Raw genomic sequence first — 18887 nt, forward strand, 5'->3', positions numbered from 1 at the left:
GCATGAGCAAATGGAGCTGTAGGCAAATGGAGCTGTGTGTGTGAATGCGCTTGCCCACCATTCGTGTGGAACCATCTCCCCTCCCCCACCGGTCCACAAAGCTGGAAAAGTTGGGGAATTCTGCTCTATACTATGCTGAATAAATGGGCCTTTCTTTGATCTATCCATCTGAACTATTATATTTCGTCAAGGAAAATTCAGATGGATTCAGTTGAAGATGGATTTAGTCTATATTGGAAATCTCCCATCCTGTACACATACACAATCCTTTACCGATAGTCCTCAACTTACAACAGTTCATTTAATGACCGTTCGAAATTACAACATCACTTTAAAAAATGACTCATGACCGTTTTTCACACTTAACATCTATTGTAGCATCTCCATGGTTCTGATGCTTGGCAACTGACTCATATTTATGATGGTTGCAATGTCCCAGGGTCATTTTGTGACCTGACAAGCAAAGTCAATGGGAAAGCCAAGATTCACTTTACAACAGGATTACTAACTTAACAACTGCTGTGATTCATTTAATAGAGGTCGTAAAATGGGGCAATTCACTTAACAACTGTCTCAGCCACAAAAATGTTGCACTCAGTTGTGGTTATAAGTCGAGGACTACCTGTAATCGACTTTGTCATTTTTTTATCTTAAATTTTTGACAGTTTTGCTGATATTCATGCACTGCTCTTGTGTTTTACTAAGAACGGTGAGCTTCTGAGATCCAACAAGCCTTTGTCTATTGAAATGAACATTCCCTTTTCAATATACCCCTCATAATCCAGATCCCTTATATCTGTCTATGGCTTAGTCTGATTCCTCTGATTTTGCTTTGAGTGCTGTGCTTTTATAATCTGATCAAAAGTTTAATGAGAGCTTGCTATACATTTTTCTTCTCAAATCTTTTTATGCAAAGCAAACTTAAGTTTCTTTTAAAAAGAAGTCTTTGGCTACCAGGGATAGTTTTGAACACGGGAACTCCAATTGCTGTCATGTCTGAAGGCACAACACATTTTATTGAGGTACAAATTGATCACAGAAACCTGATACACCTTTACAAACTTCTCATAGTCTTATATATCATCAGAACAGCTGAATACAATTTTTTTCCCATTCTATATATGCATCTCTTATATTTCTAGCTTGCAAAACAAGTGGTGTGATCTTCTGACACATCAATTACTTCTTACCCTGAAGCCCTCTTATCATATCTATTCGGCTCCTGAAAATTGTAATTCCTTCCTCCCAGCATCTTTCCCATCCCAAGTGACTTGGAAGAACATGGAAGATGCCTTCCCTAACTGACCTTGCACATCAATCCACAATAGCAGGACCCACGTATGCAGGCTCAAACAGATGACTTTAAGGCAGGGGTCTTCAAACTTGGCCCTTTTATTACTTGTGGACTTCAACTCCCAGAATTCCCAGCATGCCTGGCTGAGGAATTCTGGGAGTTGAGGTCCACAAGTCATAAAAGGGCCAAGTTTGAAGACCCCTGCTTTAAGGGGACTCGGTCATCTTGCTTCTTCTGTTTTCTTCAACGTGGGGAGAATTGCTTCATAGTGATTAGTAATATACTCTTCTTCCTTGAGGAAAGAAATCTAGTTGCTCTGGACATTTCATTCTATTTAAAACAACTTCTCTGTGGCTTTTTCTGGCATCTTAGAATAGCATGTATGAAAGTCAACATTTCTTTTTGCTACCCTTGGCAACTTGCCACATCTTTTACCAGAAGCTGTCTGCACTGTTTGTCTCTATCAGGGGCCTTGAGACACAGTTTCATTGGCTTTTATTATTGACTGACCTTATGTCAAGGATCTGGATGCCATTCGAGTGGTATTTTAATTTTCCTCCACAATGGCCCATTTCATTTCCTGTTATGGTCTTCCCTCTGCTCTGTAAAGAGATTATTGGCTCATTCAACAGATTTTCCAGAACCACACGTTATGAATTCATTTAATTTCTGATAAAAGCCAACAGTTCATGGCATCTTTTTGTTTTATCTGTTGGATATACTGTTCTTCCAACTATCTTCTGCCTGTCATCTACTGTATATTTAGATGATGAAACAGAATTCCTCCATTGCTATCTTAACCACAGCAAGATCATTGAATTGATATTTTGCCTATGACTGGGTTCTCATTTAATATGCCAATTTATGTCTCTACACTAGTGTTGCAATTTTAGTTCATACACAGATATTATCCATGACTGCTGCTTAATGTTTCCTGATTGTTTCCTTTCCCCGAGAGCTTCTATTTTCTCCAGGATGGCAGATAGATCAGCATCTCCTCAAGGATCAGTTGTATCAAGCCAAGACCATTAACAAATGTTCTGCCAGCTGACATCACTAAGATGGCCCCTGCATTATTGAAGTCCCTCCCTTGTCTCCTGGCTCTTTACCAAATTTCTCTCTGTCATATGACCATTAAGAAGCTGCACTCTTTCCTGTACATACACATATCAATCCTGCAGCCTTTTATTAGCAGCTTCAAGCTGCACTGAACATACATCGGTTTGCCACCACTTGAGCTTGGAACCTGAGCCTTATGCATCACTGTTGTGTTGTGCTTACTCCATCTCTGCAAGTAGGGATGAAGAATTGAAAGTGGAAGTTCTTTGAGATACTTGATGCACAAGAAGCGATCTGTAATATTTTATTCACTGGAAAGAATACCTAGAAGAGAGATATCCTGGGAAATAGTGAAGGATTGCTTCCTTTGTCACTCCTTTGATTTGGTGTGGTTTGGTGCAATAGTTAAGGTATCAGGGTAGAAACCAGGAGATTGTGAGTTTTAGTCCCACCTTAGCGATGAGTGCTGGCTGTTTGACATTGGGCCAGTCACACACTCTCAATGCAAGGCTGTTTCGGGGAAAATAGGAGGAGAAAGGAATATTAGATATTTAAGTTATCAAAATAATAATAAATAAATTACCCTCACCTATTCAGACATAATTGGTTATATCTTTCAGCTTTGGTGCATGCTAGCAGCTTTGATTTTGAGATTGAAGAGAACTGATTTGGGAAGGGGGAAGATATAATTACGCCGATTAATCTCCTTGAAATGGAGGGATGAATTCAGGAATAGGCAAGTGCCTGACAAGAGGGTGCAAAGGTCTCTGTGTGGGGAGAAAATTCCTTCCCGAAGAAGTAATGGACATCCCCCTCTCTTGGGAGATCTCAGGCCAATAGGGAAAGACAGTTTGAAAGAGTTGAAAGAAGGGAAGGGAGAGAATCCAATCCATAGTTTATACACATATATATAAAATATTGGAAGAGACCTTGGAGGTCATCTAGTCCAACCCCCTGCTCAGGCAGGAAACCCTATACCATTTCAGACAAATGGCTGTCCAATCTCTTCTTAAAAACTTCCAGTGTTGGAGCATTCACCGCTTCTGGAGGCAGGTTGTTCCACTGGTTAATTGTTCTAACTGTCAGGAAGTTTCTCCTTAGTTCTAGGTTGCTTCTCTCCTTGATTAGTTTCCATCCCTTGCTTCTTGTCCTGCCTTCAGGTGCTTTGGAGAATAGCTTGACTCCCTCTTCTTTGTGGCAGCCCCTGAGATATTGGAACACTGCTATCATGTCCCCCCTTGTCCTTCTCTTCATTAGACAGAATTATTATATTATTAGAATTATTTCCATTTCCACCTAAAAAAAAAGGAGTTGGAAATTGGTTCTTTCAGAGATCTTTGGCCAGGAGCAAGGAAGGATTCAGAGGGCTAACGTTGGGAGAGGTTTTATCTGCTCTAGTTGACAAAATAATTGAAATGAAAGGAGTGGCATAGTTCCTTCTTCATAGCTCCCCATTCTTTTGACCAGAGTGGAGAGGAGAAGGGAGGTTTCCTTAAAAAGACAAAAGGAAGATGCCCAGGATTTAAATCTGGCTATTAAAAGGGGTATGATGGTTCATCAGTTAAAGACACTGACCTTGTCACTGGAAAGCTGACATTCTGGGTTTGAGAACTGAGCACTGCACAACGGGATGAACTCCCATTCCTGTCTAGCTCCTGCCCACCTAGCAGTTCTAAAGCAAGCAAATGCAAGTAGATAAATAGGTACCACTTCGGTGGGAAAGTAACAGTGTTCTGTTCAACTCAGCATATAGACATGCTGGCCAGATGAACACAAAAGTGTCTTTGGACAACCCTCACTCCCTTGTCTAAGAAACAGAGCACGGCCCCCTAGAGTCCGATATGACTGGACAGGGGATACCTTTACTTTTATTAACATATATTACATGGGAAGATTCTGGGATGCTGATACAGAAAGAATTTATTTGTTTAATGGCTTCCCAATTTTTAACACACTTACTGCTTGAAACTTCAGTATCAGAATCCTTCAAAACTCTGACAGCTTAAATGCCATTTTTGGATGAGCATCAAATTTATGCCTATGGCTCTTGGTTTTTGACAACTATAGGATGCTCATGCAGAAATCTGTTTGCCTATGTAAGTTAAATGGACAATTATGGATCTCTTCTACTGTCCCTGATCTCTCAGTTTCCTAAAGATACTTTGATGGTTCAGGAAAAGGCACATTTCTGTTGAAGACTATGAGAATGCAAGGCATTTGGAAGGTGCTAAATTGCTGCCATCAGATCTTTATTGTGTGTATAACACACACACACACACACACACACACACAGAGATTATAGGAATATTATAAGAAAACAATTTATTTGTCCTCTGTAATTCCTATTGTTGCTATCAAATAGGTCTATCAAATAGTAAAAACTCTCCGTTAATAAGCTGAATAAATCAGAAGTTAATGATTTGAGCACAACGTTGATGAAATAGCATGCTGACAAGTTTGCAGCTCAAGTTTAAACATGAATGCAGATAAATGAAATCTGAAAGTGAGGGCTGAAAAGCAGGAATGTACATGTAATTGCTACAGTTATAATGTGTCAAAATTTGATTTAAAAAAACTTTGATGCAAATTAGGAAATAAGTCATGTAGACGACAAGAAAATATGCTGGGTGGGATTTTAGTTTAAAGCTTATCCTTTACCTATCCTTTTTACAATTGGTTGAGTAATCATTTATTCCATAGGGTCAGTTGATTTGCTCAAATAAAGCACACTTTATTATTATTTTATAGTGTGTTATGCTTTAACAGGAGAGGTGTACAAATTTTGAACACCATCGGTAATCAAATGGATATTGCTATAGCTAATAAAAGGACAATGAATCATCATAAAATATTTGTAGCTGCCCTAACTTTATCCCTTTAATGAGATATGGTGCATTCATCTTGAATATGTATTTCAGCTGTAAGTTTTAGCATGTTGGAAGAAACGTTTTCTAGCTCAGCACCATATTCAGAATGTCTGACCTTACCTCTGGCATGTTGTATGTCCAATATATAATTAGAGGACAGGATGGTACATAGAACGTTGACCTTATCCTAGTTTTAGATCTGGGGAATTGCCTAGAAATCAATAACTTCCAGCTAAGTTGTTTTTATGGTGAATGGCTAGAAGTAAAGGCTGATTACCTAGAAGAATTTCCATGCAACTTGTTTTTTAAGACCCCTTATCAAATTTTGAGTTATGTGGTTAAATTATCTTTACAAAAAAGCACCAGAAACATTTGATTCCCATGATAAACCCAGATGGTATTGGATATGTTATGCTAATAAGAGATGGAATGAAAGAGAAACTAAACTAAAAAAAACTATTAGCCTAAGATGGAAAAATAGTTTCCCAGACCCTTTAAAGATGGGATGAAACAGTAGTTCAAAAACATATGAAAACTTTATGACAGATGGTTTCAAGATGGCTTGCCAAGATAATAAGAGTAAAAACGTGCTTCCCAAATAATGATAAAATCTGGAAGCTTAAAAATATTATTTAATAAATGACAGCTGAATGTCTAAACCAATTCCAATTAAAAATACAGCATTTGGGATGCAATGAAATTGTTTGAAAGTTCTGTCCATTGAATTAGCATCTGCAATAACCATCACATACTATATGTGTCCTGTTACATGATGTTGCAGTTATCCAGAAGGGCAATATTCCTCAATCGTGGCAACTTTAAGAGGCATGGACCAACTCCCAGAATTCCCCAGACAGCATGGCTGACAGGAAAATTCTGGGAGTTAAAGTCCATGCCTCTTAAAAGTTGCCAAGGTTGAGAAAAATTGCTAGGGTATATACAGGAGTTAACCAGCGAGATATCTCTTCTGCCAGAAAAAAAAAACTCACAAAAAATAGAAAAAGGACCCAGAAATGCAATGATTGGTTTCTTTCTTGAAAGTTTACAATAAAAAGACTGGGCAAAAAATATTGTTGTAGTGTAATTGAACAAAAGATCCATAGTTCACTCATTTCTTTTCTGTCAAGGTGAAAACATTATACTGAACTGAGTGCATATAGTTCTGGTTGGTATATTGCAGGGGTTCTCAACCTTGGCAACTTTAAGACTTGTGGACTTCAACTCCCAGAATTCCTCAGCCAGAAGCTGGCTGAGGAATTCTGGGAGTTGAAGTCCACAAGTCTTAAAGTTGCCAAGGTTGAGAACCCCTGGTATATTGGGTAAACCCAGCCATTTGTTTCTAATACCGTAAGTTAGTACATTGTGTGAATCCAGCCAGTTGAGGTTTACTCAGTTCAGCACCAATAAACCAACTATAACTTAACACGAATGGAGTCTTGGACTTACTCTTTAAAGCTTATTTTTGGTGCTGGTGCAGGTGGCCTAGGCAGATCCTTTCCACGACTGGATTGTGCCATTTTGGGAGCAGAGTGGATTGCTGCTGGGGCTGGGCTCGCCACGCCTGGGGCCACTGCCAACGTGAGTATCACCACTGCTGGGGCTTTGAGCCATTCCTCATGGGGCTTGGACATCACTAATACTGTAATAGCTTTCCTGAAATCATGGACACTCACCTGATGAAGGGCTTATAATATATACTGGCTACTGCTCTTTCCTGGAGGGACACTGACAGGTTAAAAACTCTGGTCATTGTAAAGTCCAAGTACTCATACAAACAGTACTGTAAGTGGCATAAATAAACAATGGGATCACTATTTTTCTTTCTCTTTTAACCTCGGTATTAAATTTGGTATATCTTTCTTTGACCAGCTTTAATTGTCCAAATTAATTTTTGTTTGAAACTTAAATTTTAATTGATATATTCTCTATGTGAGCAATTGCTCTTTAAATGGAATTTTATGGAAATATTCTACCTATTTTTTTAAAAAAAAATGCAACAAAAACAATCCAGCTCAGTTTTTATCTTTCTGTTTATCCTGACAGTGTCCTGTAGTGGTCATTTATTAATAACATTTCTCACTTTTTTCATTGTTCTATCAACCCTTTAAACTGCTCCTTTGACAAGGTATGTTAGAAGCTAAGGAAGTGATAATGATACAGAAATGGTGGCTATCAACTGAATTAAAACAGTTAGCTTAGTTAAATCACTATAGTCTTCATCCAGAAAATACCTATATTAGATATTTATGCTTTTGAAAATTGTTGCAAAGTTAGATATGTGATCTTCCTAGTTCCCCACATTATGAAGCATATGACAGTCATAATCATCTAGTACTCTACACATAATTTTTTCACCTATATAAAAGGAGGCATGGCAGGTCAGTGGCTTAATGACATTGAAGATGGCCTCAGCTCTGGCAGTTCAAGCCCAGGTACTGCAAGGAGTGTGAACTCCTGTCACTCGCCTGAGCTTCTGTCCACCTAACAGTTCAAAAGCATGTTCTATGAAAGTAGATAGGTAGGTACCACATTGGTGAGGAGGCAGGTTGTACTCTGAGCAGACAGTCAGATTCCTGACTGCTCTGAACCTTCCCAGTTGTCGCTCCCATTTGCAAACCAGCTCCGGGAAGGGAGGAGGGGCCTTGGATGATGCTACAGGAAGAACTGCTCGTCTTTCTCTCCGGTGCGAAGCCAGCTCGCCTTCCTGTGGTGCACCTTGAAACGCACACAAGCGTGTCCTATAACAGGTGTGGTACCTTGGCAAGCTAGATTACTACTCGGCAATAGCATCATGGTTTCCTGGCTACTGTAGCTACGCATAATAATAATAATATCCTTATTAAAAGTATATTTCTTAAAACCACAATGTGTTCTCAGTATTATATTGAATAGCTGCTTGTATAGTAGTGTGACATTTATTTGTTTGTTTATTTATTTTGAAATTTCTTTGCCACCCATCTCATGTCAAACGATTCTGGGAAGCTCACAGCATAAAAACATTAAAATCTTCAGATATAAAACGACAAAGTAGATAAATTAAAATCATTAACACAAGATGGCAAAAGAGGGAGCCGGATACACAGAGAAGGAGAGGGGGGAAATAGCTTTTAATTAGCCAACAGTTTCCAGTGTGAAGCTCCCCCACTGCCATCTGGTAGAGTCAGATCTTAAGGCTCTTACAAAAAAGTCAGGAGGGTGGGACCCAATTTCACTTTGAGGATCCGATGTTCCAGAGGGCAGGAGCCACAGCAGAGAAGGCTCTTCTCCTGATCCCGCCAGCTGAAATTCCTTGACTGACGGTGTTAAGTCCTTCGCGAAATGGCAATGACACGAGAAGCAGTTGTAGTTCTCAGGAACTCTTTATTTCTGTTCAGCATACTGGTTACAAGACGCCGACAACGGCCAAATCTCCCTGCCTCTTTTATAGGCGATTCCCGGGCCAAACTGCAACATTTGGCGCGCCAGCACCCGCGCATGCACACGAGCGCTGGCGACAACCAGTCTGGTCCTGGGCAGCTTGCACCTGCCCAGGACCGTTGCAATGCCCTGAGCCTGCTTCCACAGGCTCAGGACATAATACCCCTTCCCCCCCAGCTAAGACTATGATCATACAATAATAATATACAACCCAATACGAGCGTGGTGCCCATACTACTTTGTACTAGTTATCCCCTCTGCTTCTATTGTTCCCAGTGTTCTATTTTCCTATGTGTACAGGAATACTCTCTGTTAACTCTGTTTTGCCAGTAGAGTTACAAAATCTTCTAAATACTGAGGAGATCTTCTGGCTCTCTGTGACCTCCTGACTTCTGGGTACCTGCCAAGTACCCCTTGACTGAGGGGTGATGCATGCTTGTCCCCCTTGCTATACCCTGGTGATTCCCAAGGACTGTGCTCCAATGCCTGGCCTGCTTGCTTGCCCACTGGGCTCGTCAGGCCAGGGCTTCGTTCTCTGTTTGACGTGGTTGTCCTGCCTGGCTGCAGGCTCTCTGGCCCTCTTAAGTGACTGTCACTGTTGGGCGACCCTCCCAGGTCTGTCCTAGACCTGTCAAGAGGTTGTCTTTCCCCTTGTTCCCGTTCTGTACCCGGGCTTGTTGGGGTTTCAGTGCTGTCCCAAAACTCAGTTGTCCCCTGAGTATGTCAGAGGTGTTGTAGTCGGGATTTGGTTCCTCGGCCACCTCCCTGTGTGCTTGCCCCCTTCTAGGGACAGGGGTAGTGTCGGGCCAACTAGACGGAATGTGTGCCAGCTCTCTTGCAGGGTGTGGGTTGTTTGGACGCTCCCGGATATCCTCCCTGACTGGAGTACTGAGTGATGCGGGTGAGTAGTGATTATGCCCCCGGGGTGACTCCCTGGCTGGAGTAGGCACTGGTGCCTGAGTTCTAGTTGGGCTCCATGGATTCCTGTTTGGAGCACTCGCGGAATCTCGGAATGAGCTGTCTGTAGCTCCCTTGTTACTGATAGGCGGCAGCCCGCACTCTTCCCTTTGCCCAAAGGGGTCCCCCTCCCCCCCTGGAAAAGACCCAGGAGTCTCAGTGGGAAGGTCCCGTCTAGTGCGGAGCTGGTCGATGTGTCGGCGCAGGACACGACCATTGTCCAGGGACACCTCGTAGGACAAAAGACCTGTGACCCTGGATACAGTGGCAGGGACCCATGAATGACCAGGCCCGTAGTTACAAGTCCAAACCGGGGCACCCACAAGCAGTTGTCTAGGTGCCCTGGGGTGTGTGATTGTGGAAGGTAGTCTGTCCGGGTGCAACCGGTCAAGCTTGGTAGTCAGTTTGTGCCCCCAACAAAGTTCAGCTGGGCTCCTCCCGGTAGAAGTGGAAGGTGTAGTGCGATAAGAAAGGAGGAAGTCAGCCAACCTGTGATGCCAGTCTCCGTAGGTAATTTTCTTCAAGGCGTCCTTGGTGATACGAACCATGCGTTCAGCCATGCCGTTGGTGGACGGGTGGAAAGGCGCAGAGGTGGCATGACGAATCATGTTGGCCTGTAAGAAAGCTTGGAATTCAGAAGAAGTGAATTGAGGGCCGTTGTCCGACACGAGGACATCTGGAAGCCCATGTGCAGCAAAAATCCCCCTCAGTACTTGAATAGTCTTTGCAGTGGTGGTGGAAGAGACAGGTACAACTGCAAGCCATTTTGAATGGCTATCAACTAGGACCAAGAAGAATTGACCCTGAAAGGGCCCAGCGTAGTCAATGTGCACCCTAGACCATGGAGACTGTGTTTCCTCCCATCTATGTACAGGAGCTTGGGGCATTTCAGGGCGCGAGCGTTGACAAAGGTGGCATGCATGCACCTTAGCTTCAATGTCTTTGTCTAACCCAGGCCACCACAAATGGCTGCGCGCAAGCGCCTTCATACGTACAATGCCAGGATGATCCTCGTGGAGGGAACCTAAGACCCTAGTCCTCATTGAGGCAGGAATGACAACTCTGCTCCCCCAAAGCAGACACCCCTGGAAGGTGGATAACTCGTTCCTTTTGGACCAGAAACTCTGAAACTCAGTGCCTGGACAGCTCTCTGGCCATCCAGATTAAACCCAAGAAAGGACACGCGAAAGTGTGAGATCTGTGGCTGGTTCAGCGGCCACATCCCTGGCATCCAAAGGGGACTCAGGCAAGGCCTGAATGGAGAGGATATTGATTGATGGTGCAGGGTCAGCTTCTATTACCGGCAGGGGTAATCTACTGAGGCCGTCAGCATGGCCCATTTCTTTCCCAGGTTTGTGAAGTAAGGAAAAATCATAGGCAGACAGAAAGATAGACCATCTCAGCATTCTGGGGGAGATGATCTGGGGAGTTTGTTTATGTGTGGTAAACAGCCCCAACAAAGGCTTATGGTCAGTGAAGACTGTGAAATGCCTGCCATATAGGAAATCATGGAATTTTTTGATTCCAGCAACAACAGCTAAAGCCTCCCTGTCAATTTGAGCATAATTTCGCTCTGCAGAAGACAAGGTTCTGGAGTAATATGCAACAGGAACCTGAGTTCCATCTGATCTGAGGTGGCTTAGTACGGCTCCCACCCCATAAAGAGAAGCATCACAAGCGATGCACACAGGAAGGGATTCATTGAAATGTGCAAGCACACTGTTAGAAGTGAGTAAGGCCTTGACCTCATTGAAACTTGCTTTGTGTTTTTGTGACCACTGCCACACTGCCTGTTTGTCCAAGAGCCTATGAAGAGGCTCAGCTATACTAGCCTTGTTTGGAAGGAAGGAATTGTAGAAGTTCAGAAGGCCCAGAAAGGCCTGTAGTTCGGCCTTGGACTTTGGTCTAGGAGCATGCATAATAGCTTTCAATTTGGATTCAGCAGGGTGAATCCCGGTAGCATCGATTTTGAATCCCAGAAAATCTGTAGGCACCCCAATTTTACATTTGTCCTTCTTAAGTTTGAGGCCCGTTTTCCTGAACCTCAGCAGGACAGCCCTTAATCTCTCAGCTAAGGTGTGTGTAGAATCTCCTGCAATTAAGACATCATCAAAATAGGGGCAAACCTCTGGTATACCCCGTAGTGTGTTTTCCATTATGCTTTGGAAAATCCCAGGAGTGACATTTACTTCAAATTGTAACCTCTTTACCTTGAATGTCCCCCTGTGGGTCACAATGGTCTGAGCTACAGCAGCAGCATCATCAACAGGCAGCTGTTGATACGCCTGAGCTAGGTCAAGCTTTGCAAAAACGCGACCCCCCCCCTTGAGGGAGGCCAGGATATGACTGACCACAGGAACAGGATAGGCATGTTGCTGCAATGCCTTATTCAGAGTGCATTTGTAATCTGCACAGATGCGAATGTCCCCATTTGCCTTAAGAAGCGTGACAATGGGGGTCTCCCAAGGACTGGAGTCGACAGGTTCTAAAACCCCTTGCTGAATCAGTTTGTCCAACTCGGTGTCAATTTTTCCCTTTAAAGCAAAAGGGACCCTTCTTGCTTTAATTCTAATAGGGGTGACAGTGGGGTCTAACTTCAGTGACACTGGGGGTCCTTTGTACGTGCCCAGCTGGGCGCTGAAAACATCTGCAAACTCTTTGCAGACTTCTTGTAGGTCAATTGTTTGCAAGCTATTCAGCCCTGTGACGTGTATTCCCAAGGCCTCAAACCAGTCGAGTCCTATGAGACTCGTTCGTTCACCCCCTACTACTATTACATCTAGTGGACCTTCAAAATCCTTATACTGTACGTTAAGGGTGGCCTCCCCCTTAACACACACTCTGGAGTTTTGAAAGTCTGTTAACACAATATTGGAAGGCCTCAGCTTGGCCTGAAATCCGCTGCCAGAACAAATCTTCCTAAACGTGTGCATGGAGATGATTGAAAGTGCAGACCCCGTATCCAGTTCCATAGCCAATGGAACCCCTTGTAGCTTCACCTTAAGTGACAGCTTTTTCTTGATGGGCTTGTGTGTGCCTGTCCTATAAATGCTTCTTCGCGAAGTGCAGAAACCCACCCTGTTTTGGCTGGGGACCCTGTTACCTTTCAGGCGCAATTCTTCCCGAGGTTGTACCTTCTGAAGGCCCAGACACACAGCTGAAATGTGTCCCTGTTTTCCGCATGCCCTACAGATAGCGGAGCGGAATCTACAATCGGTCCTCTTGTGGCGACCTCCACAACCGAGGCACTTGGGGAGAGCTGAAGAGCTTCCTTTCTGTTTCCCTTCTTTCGTGGGGTAGAGATGGTCTACTTCATCGTCAGGATCCTCCTCTGGGTTCCTTTGGACTCCTTCCTGGTGCACGGACACAGCTTCTGGAGTGCTTCTGATCGGCCTCATGTTCTTGATGGCGCCGCCCGCTGCCTCTTCTGCGGTAACCTCTCTCAAGGCATCTTGAAATGATAAGTCTTCTTTAGCGAAAAGTCTCTGCTGCAATTCTCTATGCCTCAGTCCGCATACAAATCTGTCTCTCAGCCGTTCTTCTAGATCCTTGAACTCGCAGTGTTTAGCGGCTTTTCTCAGTGCAGCAATGTATTCTTTGGCTGATTCTCCGGGTCGCTGATCCCTCTGTTCGAAGGTGTGGCGCCAAGCGATGATGGACAACTTGGGCTGGAAGTGTTCCTTTAGTAGTTTTTTGAGATCTGTATAGTTAACAGATTCTAGAGGTACAGGTGCTGCTATGTTTTCAGCGATTTCGAATGCGTCTTGACCGCAAACGCACAGCAGGGTGGCAGCTTTTAAACTATCTTCTCTTACTTGATTGACTTTAAGATAGTTTTCCACCCTGGCTACGTAGGACTCCCATCTTTCCGGATGCGAGACGTCGAATTCTGAAAGTCTTCCAACTTTTGCCATTTTTGTAGAAAAGGAAGGGTCTATCAGCCAGCCTACCCCCCGATGCTCGCTAGATTGGCAGGTAGCTGCCAAGTCAACACCGTTCCTACTGCTCAGGACTCTCGGGTAAGCTTACACCTGTCTTCGGTCGATGTAAGGCAATCCCACCTTCGTTGCCAGTGTTAAGTCCTTCGCGAAATGGCAATGACATGAGAAGCAGTTGTAGTTCTCAGGAACTCTTTATTTCTGTTCAGCATACTGTTTACAAGACGCCGACAACGCCCAAATCTCCCTGCCTCTTTTATAGGCGATTCCCGGGCCAAACTGCAACATTTGGCACGCCAGTACCCGCGCATGCGCGCGAGCGCTGGCGACAACCAGTCTGGTCCCGGGCAGTTTGCACCTGCCCAGGACCGTTGCAATGCCCCGAGCCTGCTTCCACAGGCTCAGGACATAACAGACAGGATCCCCAGTATGCCCCTCTGCCAGTTTAGGGAAGTGGGCTAGTCCCACTGAGATAAGACACATATGTAGCAGAAATCAGCTTTTCTCTTGGCCAAATTAATATTTTGTTGACTGACATTTGCTAGTTGCCTTATCAGAATGTTATTCACCAATTAGGAATGTACATAAGTACAATCAAGAGTTTACAAACTGCATGTAAGATTAATTATCTACTGAAATCAATTTGAATTTAAAATACTTAATCACTGAATGCCTTTTTTCCTCTTTCCCCTTTTTCGTCTTCCCCCCCCTCTTTTTATTCTTAGCCTCTCCTCCAAATTACAAATTAAATTAAATGCAAATCTGGCAATGTAAATCGCTTAAAATAAATGAAAAGTTAAATGAAAAAAGAGGAAAAACTAAGAAGAAGAAACAAAAAGATTCAGAAAAAGCAAAAATAATATTTGCTTATTCCTCCCCTACCAATATATGTCTATTTGAGAGTATGATGGGATTGTTTACATTTTGTATACATCTTTGTCTATGCTTTCCTAATTGTGGTGCTGCGTGAATATTAATTTCTGTAAATTAAAGCTGACCTGTTTAGATGTGTTTAGAACTGCAGAATAGTGCAACTGATGAGAACTAACTAGAAATAAAGAATGCATCTATCTGATCCAGTAGCATTTTTATTGAAAGAATTGGTACTTTTTAAAAATCCAGAATGAACATCTCATATTTTTCAAACCACACAATATATATATTGTATTTATATAGACCATCTATAATAGGTGTTATTTAGGCTCTGTGAAAACAAACAAAATATTTGAAATTAAATACGCCTTTTTAGGATGCTGCAATTTCAATGGAAAAAAATCCAGTAAAATATAATTTAAAGTGGCTTCATAATTAAAAAATGATTTCACTGAACCAATTACCTACCTACAAAGGCCTATTTTATGTGGTCAGACAAGTCTTGATAGCTAGTCCTCACTTAGCAACTGCCACAGACAATGACCGTGTGCAATTATGATGGTAATAAAAAAGTAATTTTCATTAGTTCCAATCAGTTCTCACATGTATAACCTTCGCAGGTCTGTAAAATAAAGGAAAGCTAAGGTAAAATTTCAAACATAGTGGTAGCTTCACTTAGCAACCATTGCACTTAACAACCAAGTTCCCAGTCCCAAATGTGATCCCTTAAGGCGGACTACCGTTACTTATTTTCCAAAGCACCTGAAGGCAAGACAAGAAACAATGGATGGAAACTAATCAAGGAGAGAAGCAACCTGGAATTAAGGAGAAACTTTCTGACAGTGAGAACAATTAACCAGTGGAACAGCTTTGCCTTCAGACATTGTGGGTGCTTCATCACTTGAGGTTTTTAAGGAGAGGCTGGACAGAAATATTATAGGGTCTCCTGTTTCAGCAGTGGGTTGGACTAGAAAACCTCCAAGGTTCCTTCCAACTCTATTCTGATTATTTGGCACACTGAGGTCTTAAAAAAGATCTTAAAATTCAGAGATGCTGGCTGGCTGGCTAGTTACCTAGCAAGCTTACTGGGAAGAAAGAAAAGATGGAGAAGACAGTTCTTCATGTGCAGGTAGCCCTCAACTTGTGACCACAATCGAGCCCAAAATTTCTGTTACTAAGTGAGACATTTGTTGAGTGAGCTTGCCTCATTTTATAACCTTTCTTGCTGCATTTGTTAAGTTAGTTACACGGTTGTAAAGTGAATCTGGTTTCCCCACTGACTTTGCTCATCAGAAGGTTACAAAAGGTGATCATATGTCCCCGGGACACTGCAACCATTATGAATATGAGTCCGTTGCTAAGCATCTGAATTCTGATCATGTGACCATGGGGATGCTGCAACGGTTGTCAGTGTGAAAAAGTTCATAAGTCACTTTTTTCAATGCCGTTGTAACTTCAAATTGTACTAAATGAACTTTTGTAAGGTGAGGACTCCCTGTATACATTAAAGTTGTCCAGGCCTTTATAAATTAAGACCTGTGGAGAAAGGACTGGAAGACTATTTATCTGACACTCCATGGTACGGGTGTCAAACTCACCACATCACGTGACGTGTCGCAACATATCACAACTTTTTTTGCATTGCTGGAGCTGGGGTGGGCGCGGCCTCCGTATGATGCAACCAGCCTGCGGGCCAGCAGTTTGATACCCCTGCTCTATGGATACAGCATGATTAAAACATTCAATCACATTATTACAAACAAGTTGGTGAGGTTGTTCTCTGCTGAGCTCTCTGCAGAATAATCATTGTCAACTATTACTAGACAGTAGTAACTTTACAAAGAAAATACTGGCCTAGAATCATTCACCATTTTTAATTTCTAAAACTGCCTATGGAGTCTATATAGGATCCAATTCTGGAGCCACACTTTGCTTTGCAGAATGACAGATTCCTTTTAATAGCTATTTAATACTTTAAAAGCAGTGTGCAGCAGCAGCCAAAAAAGCTAATACAATCCTGGGTTGTATAAACAGAGGCATAGAATCAAGATCACGTGAAGTATTAGTACCGCTTTATAAAACCCTAGTGAGACCACATCTGGAATACTGCAACCAATTTTGGTCACCATACCACCATACCACAAAAAAGATGTTGAGACCTTGGAAAAGGTTCAGAGAAGAGCAACTAAAATGATCAAAGGCCTGGAGACTAAAACATATGAAGAACGACTGCAGGACTTGGGTTTGGCTATACTAAAGAAAAGAAGAAACAGAGGCAACATGATAGTAGTTTTCCAGTATTTGAGGGGCTGCCACAAAGAAGAGGGCATCAAACTATTCTCCAAAATACCAGAGGGCAAGACAAGAAACAATGGTTGGAAACTGACCAAAGACAGAAGCAACCTGGAATTAAGGAGAAACTTCCTAATGGAGGAGAATTAACCATTGGAATTCTGGAGCTTGCCTTCAGAAATCGTGGGCGCTCCATCACTGGAGATTTTTAAGAAGTGACCACTAGACAGTCACTTGTCTGAAATGGTATAGGTTCTCCTGCTCAAGCAGGGGGCTGGACTAGAAGACCTCCAAGGTCCCTTCCAGATTCTATTCTATTCTATTCTATTCTATTCTATTCTATTCTATTCTAACATTGTAAAGTAGAATGTGATAGGAAAGATGTCCACCGATACCCTGGTGATCGTGAGTGTCACTGGAGATATCAGAATCAATTATATGACAATTGAAATACTGTTTCCTAATAGCTAGAGACTACTCAGTTAAAAGATGTTTGCATTAGCTATTGTAGAAGATATTGTGAACAGTGGATAAGTCAACACCACATCCTATTTAATATCTTTGATTAATTATCCTCTTTCAGGTTATCACAAGAAGGTCAGTGCTAGATTTCTTTCAACATCTGTCACAATGCCTAGACAAATTTTAGGACATTGTGATCTAAGCTTTGAAATATTTTCTTACAACATTTCCTGAATAAATTTACCAATTTGCCATGTCTGCACAGTAATCAACCTGCCATTTGGACTGACATGTTTACCTTTTCCATGTTTCTTTGACCCCTTACCATTCTTCTGAAGCTATTTTCACAAATATGCTCAAAAGAATGACCTCAGAACAATAATACACTACAACGGAGGAATAAAGAATTAAACTATTATGAACTCTGGAAGAGTGTAGAGTGTAATAATTCCTTTCAGCTGAGCTGCCTTGCTACCAGGAGAAAGGGCAATTGTTAGGCAGCAAGTAATTTGAAAGTCATACATGAAACTTAGGACTAATTAAGGAAAAAGAGAAAAAAAGCAAAGAAAAAAAGCAAAGCAAATTAAACTAAAATTAATTAAATTTAAATGATATCGTCAGGCATTACAAACTCTCTGGATTCTGTTTGCTGAAAATTAAAAAAATCAAGGTGATTTCATGTATTAGAATCTATGTGGATTATATCCATTCAGTTTAGTTCCCATAACATGTGAAGGTAAGGTTCTCAGTGCAATGAAACAAAATAAAAAGAAAACTATTCTGATTTCCATTTAATATGAAGATAGTCTTTTCATATCTTTTTCTCTGTGTGTGTGTGTTTAAGTGTTTGTGTATATGTTTGTGTATATTTAAATTAAAAGGCTATAACCCTGATTAAAGTGTCATGTTCTGTATAAATAGGATAGTTTACATCAGGTGTGTGTGTTTAAGTGTTTGTGTATATGTTTGTGTATATTTAAATTAAAAGGCTATAACCCTGATTAAAGTGTCATGTTCTGTATAAATAGGATAGTTTACATCAGGTGTGTGTGTTTAAGTGTTTGTGTATATGTTTGTGTATATTTAAATTAAAAGGCTATAACCCTGATTAAAGTGTCATGTTCTGTATAAATAGGATAGTTTACCTCAGAATTTAATTCCTGTATACAGCTCAAGAAGAAGATAACACTTTTTTTTCTTATTAAAAGATATGGAAATACGAGGTACTGACAGAGAATATTTGTACCTTAGGGTTGAAAAGAGGTGTCTTTGGTGTTCTCTGAGCTTGGTTGTTTTCTTGCAGACATTTCTTTACCCAAACATCATCAGTGCATTGATAACATTACCTAGTTTGGATAATGAAATGTCTGCAAGAAAACAACCAAGCTCAGAGAGCACCAAGGACCCCTCATACTGGGTACTCTTTGTTTTCATGTATGAATAGTTTCCACCTCACTTTCAATTATATATTGGCTAAATCTTCTTAGTTTTTCCAGAAAGCTGATGATAACAGTCAAATCTGTGTGAAAATTCTAGCATTGTTCCAGTTTTAAATATTAGTGAGCAGATTATACGTCTGTATTATGTACAGTGCGTTAATTATCTTGAAGACAATATCTACAGAATAGTTCACTCAATCCTGGTAGACAATTCTGATTAATTCCATATATTTATGTGGATTTACTTTGGCTGGAAGTTTAATTCTTAATGTTTTTTTAAAGATTTCAA

General features: G+C 41.6%; 1 protein-coding gene across 4 annotated transcripts in view; it reads left to right on the top strand.

Moving 5' to 3' along the window:
- Positions 1–18887, top strand: part of NPNT (nephronectin) — a 69696-nt gene that overhangs the window by 5269 nt on the left and 45540 nt on the right. For all 4 annotated transcript variants that reach the window (XM_039343996.1, XM_039343997.1, XM_039343998.1 and 1 more), the window contains exon 2: positions 6698–6798. In XM_039343996.1, the coding sequence (XP_039199930.1) occupies positions 6698–6798 (101 nt within the window). The remainder of the gene's footprint in view (positions 1–6697; positions 6799–18887) is intronic.

Source organism: Crotalus tigris, unplaced genomic scaffold (assembly GCF_016545835.1).
Source record: "Crotalus tigris isolate CLP2741 ecotype Arizona unplaced genomic scaffold, ASM1654583v1 scf7180000017887.1893490, whole genome shotgun sequence".
In the NCBI taxonomy this organism is placed as follows: domain Eukaryota; kingdom Metazoa; phylum Chordata; class Lepidosauria; order Squamata; family Viperidae; genus Crotalus; species Crotalus tigris.